The sequence below is a fragment of the Juglans microcarpa x Juglans regia genome, chromosome 8S, assembly GCF_004785595.1.
Source record: "Juglans microcarpa x Juglans regia isolate MS1-56 chromosome 8S, Jm3101_v1.0, whole genome shotgun sequence".
NCBI classification, from domain to species: Eukaryota; Viridiplantae; Streptophyta; class Magnoliopsida; order Fagales; family Juglandaceae; genus Juglans; species Juglans microcarpa x Juglans regia.
The window spans coordinates 16,831,050-16,846,279 of NC_054609.1; the positions used below are offsets into that span (position 1 = coordinate 16,831,050).

General features: G+C 34.1%; 1 protein-coding gene across 1 annotated transcript; it reads right to left on the bottom strand.

The window, feature by feature from the left end:
* Positions 1-11,619: 11,619 nt before the first annotated feature.
* On the bottom strand, positions 11,620-13,364 carry LOC121244945 (nudix hydrolase 4-like). The gene is made up of 5 exons (XM_041143197.1): positions 13,115-13,364; positions 12,630-12,738; positions 12,417-12,500; positions 12,193-12,321; positions 11,620-12,072 (listed from the first exon to the last, which is right to left on the bottom strand). Exons 1-5 carry the CDS (start codon positions 13,273-13,275, stop codon positions 11,947-11,949), a joined length of 609 nt encoding a protein of 202 aa, XP_040999131.1. The 5' UTR covers positions 13,276-13,364; the 3' UTR covers positions 11,620-11,946.
* Positions 13,365-15,230: the final 1,866 nt, after the last annotated feature.

Below are 15,230 nucleotides of genomic sequence, written 5' to 3' on the forward strand. Positions count from 1 at the left end.
TGAAATTATTTAGGGACGAAATTTTTTCATCCCTAAAAGTCATTTTTTGAGACGAAATTTAAATTTCGTCTCAAAAAATCGATGAATTTAGAAAATCGTTCGAACGTCAAAATAACCGTTCGAACAGTATTTTCTGTGACGAATTAAATCGTCTCAAAAAAATTTTTCCGTTCGAAAGTGAAAAAATACGTTCGAACAGTAAAATTTGGCGGATAATTACTTTATTATGGCGGGGAAAGTTCAAAAACGTTCGAACGAGAATTTGTTGTGTTCGAACGGAAAATATTTGGTGGTAAATCCTGGCGGGAAGGTTTCTAAACCGTTCGAACGGAATATATTTAGTTAGAACATATTCAAGTACCACATTTATACATTCGAAGGTATAATATTAATCTCGGTACGAAACTCAAAATATAAAAAATATATATCATATATACAAATTCATTAATTAATTTTAAAATATTTTAATAATTTCTTTTACGTTAAATAAGATTTTTAGTTAAATAAATATTATCAACCACATATATATTAATCAACCAAATAAAGCAAATTATCAAAATGCCATATATATTGTTCATAATTACAACAAAAGAAAATATAAATAAAAGATAAAAACTATTGTGATGCGAGGTCTCTACACACATCCTCGACTGCAGCTAATTGTGTCTCTACCTGTGTCAGTCGAGTACTAACTGTGACTTGAGTTGCATTATTGGCATTAATCACTGTACGTAACTCATTAACCTCTGTACGTAACCCAGAGACGGTAGCCATAATCTCTGTATGCAACTCAGACATGGCAGTATGCACTGCAGTATGCACTGCATCAATCACTGCTGATGTGTGTACGCTGATCTCAGCACGCAATATGTCAGCCATCTCCTCGCGAATATATGTGCGTGATGTCTCAGCCTGTGTAGATGTCTCACCAGCCGATACTCCAGTATCTCCCGGCTGCGCATCTCTCTGAATCTCAGCCCTGTCAGGAACAGCCCCACGAAAACGAAATCTAGAGTGTCCCGTGCTCCGTGATAGGGTGGTGCTGTTGATCGGTGCCATCGGAAATCGGGAACGCTCGGCAGGTTCGGACACAACCCCGGCATGTAGCAAAAATCGAGTGATGAGGATCCCAAACGGAAGTATATCTGTCGTAATGAACCGTGCCTCTGATCGGATTCTCTCAAATATATAACCAACGAGGTCGATCGGGATGCCACGAGCGACCCGTATCATAAATCTGCTCGATCCATGCCGACCTCCGTCTTGTGCTGCCGTGGGTCAATATTATTGGCAATGATCAAATTCATAATCTTGAAGAATGAAGATAAATCTGCCTGCCTAATACTCTTGGAGCCATCGTACACTGGAGCATCTGGACCAACAATCAAGTCTCTGATCTCGTGATCAGCAAGTGTATCGATCTCATCTGTGTAATCTAGTCCCTCGTCCTGAGACATAGCTGCATCACCTGAAGGACCAGACTCTCTAGGCGGCAGGTTTGGATAGGCATCAAGAAGCCTAGGAATACCCAGATATACAGCGAGTCCGTCTGCTGAAAATATAACAGGAGCTCCTCGGACACAGATCCTATATGCCCCTCCATCGTCTGGGCTAGCAGCACCGAGCTCTTTATAGAACTCAGTAACGATATCAATGAAGGAAACGAGCTCCATTCCTTCTTCTCGCTGATCTAAGATTGGTGCCCAACCACGATCATTGAATACTGATGGGAGGGAATGACCCTCCCATATAAGAGAGACAAAATCAGACAGTTTTACCTGTCGCTCAAGGAAAACGGTCCGCTCTCGAACTGTTTGGATGGAAGGTTCTCCTGATCTACCACGTTTACGGCCCCGATAAGACATTATTATGATCCTGAAATTTTAATGATAAAATCTAATTACGACTAAAAGATTTACAAAATTATATACTAATAGCAATTTAATAAATTAATTGATAGAACATATAATCAATTAAACGATGAAAACAATTTAATAAGCTAATAAAATGTTAATGGAATGAATTTAATAATTAGCTTTCGAACGTCTAAATATATGGTCGAACGGACAATTAATAACGTTCGAACGTGTTGATCAAGTTCGAACGTACAGGTTTACCGTTCGAACGGACTGGTTAATACCGTTCGAACGTAAAACAGGTCTAACTCGGCCATGGCTGAGTCAACTTAGTGGCCATGAAAATACTCAAAAATTAATCGATTCCGTGGTTTCTTCGACTAAAAACAAAGTACTCTTCATTTCTAAACATCCTACGATAGATTTATGATGTTCTACGGTAATTATTGATGAAAAAATGCAATTTAAAAAAAAAGTAAATAAAACCATAAAATTATAAAATAAACGGTAAAATGAGTTTGAAAATACATACCTTTACTTGGGAGGAGAAGTGATTGACGTATGTGCTGATCACAACGGTAGACGGCGGTGAATGTAGTGCGTTCAAACGTTTTCTCGCTTTTTCAAACGGTGGGGACGGCGGCGTGAGAGAAGGAGCTGCCTGCAATAACTTATACGTGCATAACCGTTCGAACGTTAATAGTTAACGTTCGAACATTAATATAAAACCGTTTGACCGTTACTATTTCACGTTCGAACAGAAGTTTTGTAAGTTTATTAAAAAATATATTAAATGTATACTATATTTATATTCCTATAAATTGTTATAATATATATACTATTATAGTAGATTATATATACTGTAATATATATGTAATATTATAATATATATTATGATAGTAGAATACTTTAAATGAAAGCATAATAACTTATAAAATATTTTTTTATAGTATAATAGTAATATATCATAATACTTTACTATCAAAGTGTTATATATGAGATATTAATATATATATATATATATAGTACCATATAATAGCATGTAGTGCTATATGGTATGAGTTTATACTTAACTAATATATGTCATATTATATATTCCATTATACTTTACCTACTAAAGTTATATATGATATTATACAACATATATATATAGAGTATAGCTTACTAATATACTATCATCTTATAAATTTCTCTACACTTTATTATGTGACCTTAGTATATTGAGGCTATATATATGTGAGTATATATTACTAATACATATGATCTTAATAATATATATGATAGTATAGGTCACTACATATATGATAATATATATTACTATATATATATACTATATATTTAGTATAGATTACTATATATATGATAGTATATATTACATTATATATGATAGTATATATAACTAATACATATGATGTTATAGTACTTTTCATTTAATGATGAAAAAAGTTATATTTAAACATAAAGGATATGTGTTCGAACGGTACTCGTAAACCGTTCGAACACATATGTTAATGTTTGAACGTAAAAAAAATTCGAACGGACAAGGCAAATGGCGGGAAAACATCCCGCCAAAAAACAAGACAGCTGGATTACCGTTCGAACGTAATTTATTATAGTTCGAACGGATTATTGCAGTGGTGGTAAAATATCCCGCCAATTAAACTACAGTATCATCTAATATGTCTATATATATTAATGTTGTTCTTTTATTCAAAATGTGTAATGAAAAAAAAATATAAATAAACATTTACAATACCGTTTGAACAGTTAGAAATTAAAGTTCGAACGGTTAATTTTCGAGCGGTAATAAATCAATAACGTTCGAACACATATGTTAATGTTCGAACGTGAAAATTAGGAGGGAATTTTCTCCCGCTTAATATTTTCACGTTCGAACGGTTAGTAAATAACCGTTCGAACATGAAATGTTCTTCAAAAACACGACAGAACCTCACAATTCTGTTTCTCTCCTCCTGCTGTCGCTCCGTGTGGTCGCCCGAAGATTACCCATTCGCATATCAGAGGTATTCTTTCTCAAACTAGCCCTTAAGCTCAAAAAAATTGTTCATCTCACTCCATTATTCTCGAATTATTACTTGTAGGATAGTTTGTGATTATTCTCGGATTATTCTCGGATTATTTCTTTTTCATCTTCAAAAATTCAGGTATTTCTTTTAAAATATAAATGTATGGTTTGAACTTTATATTTTGTAATGTTAGAAAGTTGAATGCTTTGAGATTGTTGTTTGTGTTTGTTAGAGTTTGGGATTAATGGAGTTTTCGGCGTTGTTGAAGGCGACTGGAATCTGGAATGAATACGTTCGAACGGGTTCGGATTACCGTTCGAACGTATTCATTTTGTTCGAACATAGGTTCTCATAATTCGAACGGATAATGACATTACATCAATAACGTATACAGAATACGTTAGGTTTCGTATGGTTATAAATTATATGTACTACTAAATCACAAATAATTAGGACCAACTACCATTTAATATTGTTAATTCTAAATAAATAAAATTAATATTCAAATTAAAATACTACTAAATCTTTAAATTAAAATAGAAATATTTAAGATTTAATAATACTTAAATACTTAAAGATAAATTAATAAAATTAATATTCAAATTAAAATACTACTAAATATTTAAATTAAAATAGAAATAGTTAAGATTTAATAATACTTAAATACTTAAAGATAAATTAATAAGTTTAATATTCAAATTAAAATACTACTAAATCTTTAAATTAAAATAGAAATAGTTAAGATTTAATAATACTTAAATACTTAAAGATAAATTAATAAGTTTAATATTCAAATTAAAATACTACTAAATCTTTAAATTAAAATAGAAATAGTTAAGATTTAATAATACTTAAATACTTAAAGATAAATTAATAAGTTTAATATTCAAATTAAAATACTACTAAATCTTTAAATTAAAATATAAATAATTAAGATTTAATAATACTTAAATACTTAAAGATAAATTAATAAGTTTAATATTCAAATTAAAATACTACTAAATCTTTAAATTAAAATAGAAATAGTTAAGATTTAATAATACTTAAATACTTAAAGATAAATTAATAAGTTTAATATTCAAATTAAAATACTACTAAATCTTTAAATTAAAACAGAAATAGTTAAGATTTAATAATACTTAAATACTTAAAGATAAATTAATAAAATTAATATTCAAATTAAAATACTACTAAATCTTTAAATTAAAATAGAAATAGTTAAGATTTAATAATACCTACTAATTAAGTTTTTGTTGTATTGTTGTATAAATAATATGTTGTTATTGTTTGACATATATTAGCATATTTTGCATTGTTTGTTCATCAAAATAAACCTTAGACCCGTTCGAGAATTATCAATCCGGATGAATGCTTGATTGATAACTCTTGAATTGTCCAGAGTGGACAGTTTGGGATTGTAAGATCATTCTCGCAAACTATAGAACTATATCTGTTGTCGTCCAACATTATGATTTTGGTAGATTCATCCATTGTTCTCTGGATATGCAGTTTCGGTGATGGTGCAACGACGTGTTAATCGTCAGTGCACACAACCAAACGAGCATATTTGGAGAACTATGGGGAGATGCTGTCGAAATTTTGTTGGACGTGACAGATAATAGATCATAGGTTGGCGACTATGATCTTACAATACCGAACGGGATAGGACCAACTACCCGGTGAAAGGTGGCATACTCATTAATTGGTACATGATACATAGTTGTTTGCTGATGCATTACAATATTGTTTGTAATGAATATAGTTAGGCATGGATAAGAGTTGGATGAGAGTTAGCGATCGATTGGGTCAGAATTACAATGTATATGCTGAACGTGTTAAAAAATTCTTGGAGTTTGCATTGGGTACATGTGATAGTGATGGGCGTATCAGATGCCCATGCAGAGAATGCAGGAATTTGCGTTCTCATAAGATAGACTTGGTGAGAGAGCATCTGTTTGTCAAAGGTATTGATAAGGGTTATACTGATTGGGTCTTACAAGGTGAACCATATCCAACTTCATTTGAAGCTCCACATGAAGAAGAAGAGATCGATGAAGATGTACAACCAGAGATTGTTGGAGATGATTACGATGAGGATATGGAGGAAATGTTAGGTGACATCGGTGCGGGAATGTTTATGAATGAAGGTGACACGGACACATCAAGCTCAAATGATGGAGGCCATAACACTTTTGCACGCTTGTGGAATGATTCACAGCGTGAGCTATATCCAGGATGCAGAAGACATAGTAAGTTGTCGTTTACCGTAAGATTGCTTCACATAAAATCAATGTGTCGATTATCTATTAAGGCAGTCAATATGTTACTTGAGTTGTTTAAAGAGGCACTGCCGACAGACAATACTTTACCTCGTAACTTCTATGAAGCAAAAAAGTTGAAACGAGGACTCGGATTTGATTACAACGTAATACATGCATGTAAGAATGACTGCATATTATTTTGGCGAGAGAATGAGCAGTTGAACGAGTGTCCTATATGCCACGAGTCAAGATGGACATCGGACAAGGCAAATGTTCCGCAAAAGGTCATACGCCACTTTCCATTGATACCTAGATTACAACGATTATTTATGTCACGCGCAACGGCTGTAGATATGACATGGCACTCATCAGACAGAGTAAGGAACGATAATATTTTGTCACATCCTGCTGACTCCCAGGTGTGGAAGGAATTTGATCAAGAACACCCATGGTTTGCTGAAGAACCGCGTAACGTAAGACTTGGGTTGGCAACAGATGGATTTAATCCTTTTGGGAACATGAGCACTAGTCATAGTACTTGGCCAGTTGTACTTATGCCGTATAATCTACCACCGTGGAAGTGTATGAAAGATCCATATTTCATGATGAGTTTGCTCATCCCAGGTCCGAGGTCACCGGGAAATGATATAGACATACACTTACAGCCATTGATTGCAGAATTGAAAGATTTGTGGGAGAATGAGGTTGTCACATTTGATTCGTCAACAGGCAAGTCGTTCAAGATGCATGCTGCGGTGTTGTAGACAATAAATGATTTTCGAGCTTATGGGAATTTGTCAGGTTGGAGTACTAAGGGAAAAATGGCATGTCCAACTTGTAACAAATATACCAAATCTGAATGGCTTACGTACGGGAGGAAATTATGTTTCATGGGTCATCGTCGATTTTTACCTGGTGACCATAGATGGCGTGGAAATTCTAGAATGTTTGATGGAACTGTTGAATGGGGCCAACCTCCACCATATTTGTCTGGCGAAGATGTACTTGCACAATTTATAAATGTTGGTTGTAATGAATTTGGTAAAAAACAACGAAAGAGAAAACGAGCTACGAATGAGTTGAATTGGACAAAGAAGAGTATATTTTTCGAACTCCCGTACTGGTCGAAGTTAAAATTGCGACATAGCCTTGATGTTATGCATATTGAAAAAAATATTTGCGAATCCGTATTGGGAACATTGATGTCAATTGAAGGAAAAACAAAGGATACAATAAACTCAAGGAAGGATTTGAAGCGGGTGGGAATAAGACGGGAAATGCAGTTGCAAGAAAATGGTTCGTCTGTCTACATGCCGATTGGGTGGTATACATTGTCAAGGAATGAAAGGGTTACATTTTGTGAGTGGCTAATGAAGATCAAATTACCGGACGGTTATGCCTCGAATCTAACAAGGTGTGTGAGAACAAATGATTGGAAAATAACTGGATTAAAAAGTCATGATTGTCATGTTTTCTTACTGCATATCTTGCCTATTGGTATCCGTGGGTACTTGACCAGAGATGTGCGTGTGGCTTTGACTGAGTTGGGTGCATTTTTTAAAGACTTATGTGCTAGGACGTTGAATGTAGAAGCTTTGGATCGAATGGAACGAGAAATTGTCATAATATTGTGTAAGCTAGAAAATATTTATCCACTGTCATTCTTCGATATCATGGTTCACCTAGCCGTTCATTTGCCACGTGAGGCTCGACTTGCAGGACCAGTTCAATATAGATGGATGTATCCCATTGAACGATTTCTTGGAAAGTTGAAACGTACAGTGGGTAACAAGGCCCGTCCAGAAGGATCAATTGCAGAAGCATATATTGACGATGAGTGGCATACCTTCTGTTCCAAATATTTCCATGGAGTTGACACTCGGTTTGATCGGCCAGAAAGAAACTTTGACGTTGACCGAGCAAGACAACAGAATATATTTTCTGTGTTTTCCCAACAAGTTCGTCTAATTGGTGCAGTGCGTGGTTATGACTTGTGTGGAAGAGAGTTCGAGAAAGCTCAGTGGTACGTGCTGAACAATTGCCCTGAGATAGAGAACTACTTGAAGTAAGTTATAACTTTTTCTTAATTTAAATTGCCTCATTAATTTTAAAAAAATACAAAATATAAAATATTTGTGGTAATCATCAATTTCAGTGATCATATTAACGTACTCAAGGAACTAGGAGTAAATGATATAAACAAAAAACATGAAGAGGAGTTCCCAAGATGGTTTGAAGAACGGGTAATGAAATTACATATGCGTTACTCAATAACAAATGAAAAATTATTAATTTCAACTTTGATATAGTATACGCTTTACTCAATATGTAGGTTGTACAATTGCATGCGAATAATCCAAATGATATATCTGATGAACTGTATGCATTGGCGCGTGACCCATCGAGACGCGCTGCTCGATCGATTTTCTGCATGTATTTCTCGGGGAAGTAGGTATCACACACTGGATCGAGATTGTTATAGGAAAACCCAAAATAGTGGTGTCCTAGTCGAATGAAGTCATGATGGAGAAAATATTGATTTCTATGGGGTTATTGTCGATATAATTGGAATGAAATATTTGGGAGAGCTTGCGGTGTATCTGTTTAAGTGTAATTGGTGGGATTTAAGCAATCCTCGTACTGGAGTCCGTGATGATGAATATTTTTTGAGTGTTAATACATCAAAAAAATGGTATGAAGATGATCTTTTTATTTTGGCTTCTCAAGCATCTCAAGTATTCTACTTAGATGACCCGAAGTTAGGAAATCAATGGCGAGTAGTTCAAAAATATTCTCCAAGAAATATATATGATGTTATCCCTCAGGAGGAAGGACAAGATGAAGAAAAAGATGACTCTTTTACTCAAGAAGCATACCAAGAGAGTCAACCCGCCTTAAATTTGTTTGTGGATTTGAGCCAGTATGAGATGATTTCATTAAATAGAGAAGATATTGAGGCTGAAATTGTTGATGCGACAGTTGAGGAAAATGTTGAATCATCTGAAGTATCTACAGATGATGAGAGCGAATTGTCAAATGAAACTGATACAGATTCTGATTGACCACTTATGTGTTAACATTACACTTGATGACAAATATTTTACTTATTGAATGTATCAGTAGTTTGAAATTATGCCGCCAAAGAGGAAGGAAGTTCGCAACCCATCTCCACCTGTTCCTAGCTCTCCTTCATTGTCACCATTAGAGATTGATTTTACAGAACAAGGTAAAAATCTAATACTCATAAAAGTTATTAATTAAGGTCCTATAATAGAGATATAAATGAAATTGATTACAATGTTATATTTTATAGAATCTACAGTACAATCTCGTCAAGGTCGAGACACCAATAGAGGGGTGACGTTGGAAAAATATCGGAAGGTGGGTAAGATCAAGGTTAACATTCCTGACGAACATATTGGGGGCGAAGGACAACCAGCAGCTTGGCTTGCATCACATGTGGGTGCTCTTACACGAACTTACGCACCTTTGGCAACGACTTCATGGAAGAAAGTCCCCCAAGATGTTAAAGAGCTTATCAAGAAGCGTTGTTTGGTAATGTTTAAAACATTGATTTAGTAGAATAAATTTCTATATTTTACTTAAATTTAGAATATTATAAATGATAATGTGTTTGTGACTATTTTTTTAAGGATGATTTCGAATTAAATTTTGGTCGGAGAGAGGAGCATAAGACTGTGGAAGAGCTTATGGGTAATGCATTCCGTAAATATAAGGCGAGGTGTCATGAGTATTATAATAAGTTTGAGAAGAAGGAAGATGCATGCCAACATCCTTTCCAGGATGTCCGACCTTCTGAGTGGGAAAAACTTTGTGACATGTTTGAGGATCCATCATATCAGGTATAATGAAATTTAATTATTTTTCTTGTCCTATCTGGCATTTCGCTTCATCATATTTTCAATTTCTTTGCAGGAGCGAAGTTCTATAAACAAAATAAATAGATCAAAATTGAAGATTAATCATCATGCAGGCTCAAGATCTTTCCATCGCCTTTCTAAGAAATTGGTATTGCTATTTTTTTTATTGGATATAGTTAATTATTTGGATGAATCATAATGACTTTATATCTTAACACATTTATTGTAGCAAGATTCAGATACTAATTATGATCTGACAAAATTATATGCTGCATCGCACACTGATCGTAATGGATAGTGGACTCATCCTGATGCCCATGAAAATTATGTAAGTTTTATAACCTGTTTTAATTAAATATATTAGAATATTTATGACGATATTAATTCTTTATCTTATATATGGCTAGGATAAAATGATTGCCCTACGTGCTGAATCTGCGTCAGATCAAAATTCCTCAACAAGTGATATTGAGATTTTTACACAACTCCTGGGTCAACGTTCAGGATATTTGAGGGGTTTGGGTCGTTGTGTAAAGCCTGGTCCCTCTTCCTCTTCTTCTGGGAATGCATCTATGACTTCTATAGCGCTAGAGAATGCGAATTCCAGAATCGAAGAATTGACTGCAAGACAGCATGAGTTAGAGGCTCAATTGGCAAAACAAGCAGATATGGAGATGCGCCTCAAACAACATGAAGAACAACAAGAAGAGTTCAGAAGACAGATGCAACTCCAAATGCAGCAGCTTATGCAACAGTACAGGCCTCTAAGCAACTGATGGATTTTGGGATTATCTATTTATGTACGAACAATGCCCGTCTCGACTGTTATTTATTTAATTTGCGCTTATTTTAACACTTTTGTGAGTGTTAAACAGTTTCTAATGTATTTTTTCAAATAGTATGAATGTCTATTTGGTTTTCTATTATTGATTTAAATTAAAGAGATATCGTTCGAACGAACGTAAAACGTTCGAACTCTATGTAACGACAATAGCGTTCGAACGTAAACGTAATGTTCGAACGAAATTTATGTTCGTAGAGTTCGAACGATCACACAACGTTCGAACGTAAATAATTTCAGTCGTGTTCGAACATAGCCTATACCGTTCGAAGCCATATACCGTTCGACCTGACCATTTAACGTTCCAACACAAAGACAATTCATAACGTTCGAACGAATTCATGTGTTTTCGAACATATTTCGAAATCGTTCAAACACGTCACTACTGTTCGAACTTAAAATTTTTTCCGTTCGAACCATTTTCTAGGACGAATTTAAACCGTGACAAAAAAAATTTTCGTTCGAACGTGTTCGAACGGTTTCCTTCAATTTCGTCCCAAAAGAAATTTTTTGGGACGAAATAGTGATTTTCGTCTCAAAATACCTTTTGACACAGTGATATTGGAACGACTTTGGGACGAATTTTTTTCGTCCCAAAAATTTTTTTGGGACGAAATTGGGATCTTTTGGGACGAAAATTTTCGTCCCAAAAGACCCTTTCTGTTATAGTGTCTTGACATTCGTTCTAAAGAGCAGCTAGGCAATTCGTCGAAGGCAGAGCAACAAAACTAGGAAAATACAAACAACGCATCATACTAGAAAGAATCGGAGCTATTCTATTAAAAGAATGAATCAAACATTTTTACATGATCTGCAAGCTGATTCCTGCTACTACCAAACCTACAACTACATCGTGGAAGTTTTCGATCTTGCGTTTGAACCACAATGACCTCAAAACTCAGAAGATGAACGCCATGAATTTGCCATGGAAACGAATTAAGCAAAGCTCCTTCAACAGATCGAACACTTACGTTCGAAGCTCAAGTTCTGGTGCCGCATGATATCTTTAGGTTCTCCCATATGTTAATCTTGGTGCAGTCATTTGACAAATCCGACCAATTAATGGCCAAAGTCAGTATCCTATGTACGAGATTTTTCTTCAGTTTCCTCTTTCGGCTGAGGTTGCAATTGTTGACCAACTAACACATCCAAAGCTTCCTTCATCCACCCATGTTGACATACTTCCCTAGCTTCTGCCACTGTCATCTACACAACATAACACAAAGCTAGCATATTTTAGAACATAAAACATCACCCCAAATTGTAATAATCATCAGCTTTTTCTGTGTATGAATCTGAGTAAGTATGTTGCATTTAGACACATACCCATCTTCGTTCCCTGAGGTTTTTCTCAGGCCACCGGTCTAGCTGCTCGTTCACAAGCAAAGAGAACATGTAGACCTCATGCATTATGCTTTGTCTCTTGCTCTTATACTGCCAATTCCCCAAACTATTCTGCAAATCACGTCCAAACAACTGAGTTAGAACAAGATATTGGGAAGAAGACATTTTGATTGGATTGAGCACAAAAATGCTTTGAAGATACTCACTTCGACTTTGCCAACAACACCAGCTTCCTCTTGCGTCTCTCGCATGGCCGCATCTTCCACAGTCTCATCCGTTTCCCAACCTCCCTGTAGTAATAATAACCGAAGTTATTCACGATATTGTCAAATGAAGATGAAAAAAAGGATGGATAATAAAATTAAAAAAAAAAAAAAGATGGTCAAAAGTGAATGATGGGTAGGAAAAATGAATGGTACCTTTGGGAACATCATTCCCTGCCCCTTCTGTGAACTGATCACAAGAACCTCTAAATCCTCAATGGAGGAAGATTGGCAGTTGGTTTCTCTGTATCTGTACGGAATGCATCTGCACAATTTTGATCATAAACATAAGAAACACACTTTATTAAAGCAAATTAAAAGTAAATAAACGTAAATAATGTCTTCCAAAAGTCCAAAACAGAACACATTAGCAGAAATCTAAAGAAAAGTCTGCACAAAACGACAAATCACAAAAAACAAAAATAGAGGAAATACCCAAATAATAAACAGTAAAAATAATTTTCCATCTGCCCTTAAAACCCCGCCTGAGGAAAAACTTCTAAAATCTAGATGGAAAAGAAAACATTTTCCATGGATTTCAACAAGAAGGAAAAGGAAATTAAGCAAGTTGAAATTTAGATAACAGAAAGGGGTAGAACACAGAATACCCAGAATGAAGAAGAAGAAGGAAGAAGACATACCCAACAACTAGGCGGTAGCCTTTACTATCGTAGCGCTGGGAATGCCTCCCGGTGCGGGAGACCGAGTTTGCCAACTGCACAGAAACGAAGGGAAATCTCTTGGGAAAGAAGACGGAAAACAAAAGAAGATCTGTACAAGTTTTAGATAGAAAGAGACCCATCTCGTTTATCCCAAAAGAAATCTCTCCGAAAGCCGAGAAATTTCGGAAGCTTTTGTTTCAGAGAGAAGGGAGAAAGGGCTCTGCAAAACCTAGACAGATGCCATAACTATATATACATGCAAGTGTCTAGCTTTGGGAAAAGGATAAGGAGACGAAACTGGTGGTGGTGGAAGTCAACACCACGGGCTAACGCAGCGATTGAGAAAGGGACTCGGATACGGGGAATAATGTAGAGGGAACGTGGCCATCACTTGTGTTTTGAGCGCGTGGTATAGAGATTCGGGCTTACATATAGCAACTATTTAGGGGAGCTTCCGGGATGGCGCGTGGAACGCGTTGTCTGGAAGATAAAGTCAAATGAGACATAAAAAAGAAAAGAAAAAGAAAATGAAAAAAACACAGAACTCCGTGTTGAAACTCAAAATTCTGGAACGACTCCCACCTGACACGTTTTCTGGTGGGAAAGAGCTGTGTCGTAATTCCAAGTATAAATACATCCGTATATTTGATAAAAGTCAAGTTATAAAATCTCATGTGATACATTTTAGAGTATATCCATTTTTAGAATATTTAAATCTCACCTCTTCTCTTTTCTTTTTTTTCCTCAAAGAGAGATTTCTTATTGAAAAAATAATTTTTTTTATGTAAATTTTAGATTTATTCATTTTTTACAAAAAGAATTCGCTTACATATTTTAAAGACTATAAATGTTATTTTTTGATATATTAGATTTATTTTATGAGTAATGCTAGATATAAGTCTTAAATAGACAAGTCACATATAAGTCTTTTATAAAACAATGAGTCCTACTAATAAATAATAATTTTTTTACACTTTTTTAAAGTGTGGTCTACTTTTTTACAAAGATTTATATGTGATTTGTCTATTTGGAACTTGTACAAATCATTTCTCTTATTTTATATGATGTACTACATCAGACTATATTTATTTGTAAATTTACTCTGGTAAAATCTCCATGTCTTTAAGCTATGTTTGAATGTTAAGATCACCTTAATCTATCTCAAACTAATTATTGATTAGATCTATTACATTTTTAACTTTTCATACAAAGTTAAATTCATCTCAACCTACTTCATACATTTTTAAACATATATCTCAACTTATTTATATTCAAACACATCTTAATAAGATCCATAAAATATTATTATTTACGAGTAATGCTAGATACAAGTCCTAAAGATACAAGCTTTTTATAAAAATGATGGGTCCCATTAAGAAAAAAATGAGTTTTTCCCATTTTTTCATAATAAAATCTATTTTTTTTTTATAAAAGACTTACACGATACTTGTATATTTAGAATTGGATTATTTATATTTTTGTCTTTTTATAAACAGTACTTAATATTAACAAATTAATGAGAAACAGAAGTGCTAAAGGGGAAAAACACGGGCTGAAAACAAATATAAAAAACATGAGCAATGTTAATGATTATACACCATTCATATGAACTCATGTAAACGGTACATGATGTTCCTTTTTTTTTTTTTTTTTTTTTTTTCACGTGTTTTCTCCCACGTACTAGTTTTCATCGTGGCACACTTTTTATACGTTACAATTTAAGTGATTGTTATTTAGGACACTGATATATGAATCCATTTCAAATAAAGAAGTATTAAGTTTACATTGAAATGAAATTATAAATTAATGTTGTTTAATATAATAGGAAAATGCTAGTCCTCCTGTTGAGGGCTACTGCTGAGATTGATTTTTTTTTTTTTTTACTTAATGATTAAGAACGTATTTTTTTAATAATATTGTGATTTTTTTTTGAAATATTTAAAAGTGTTAAAAAATATATATATATATATGAAATAGATTAGCGGGAGCTCCCAACTGTAGAGCCACCCAATATAATATGTTAGTTTTAATTTATGATAAAAACATTTTTATAATTTGAAAGATTATATTAAATTGTGTCAGTTTAATTTATAGA

What these genes read in the sequence shown, in the direction of transcription:
- LOC121244945 (XM_041143197.1), bottom strand. Translation starts at nt 13,275, where the DNA reads ATGGGTCTCTTTCTATCTAAAACTTGTACAGATCTTCTTTTGTTTTCC. An exon ending in AGGGAATGATGTTCCCAAAG is followed by an intron (nt 12,501 to 12,629) that starts GTACCATTCATT and finishes TTATTACTACAG; the next exon opens with GGAGGTTGGGAAACGGATGA. An exon ending in GTGTTGTTGGCAAAGTCGAA is followed by an intron (nt 12,322 to 12,416) that starts GTGAGTATCTTC and finishes CGTGATTTGCAG; the next exon opens with AATAGTTTGGGGAATTGGCA.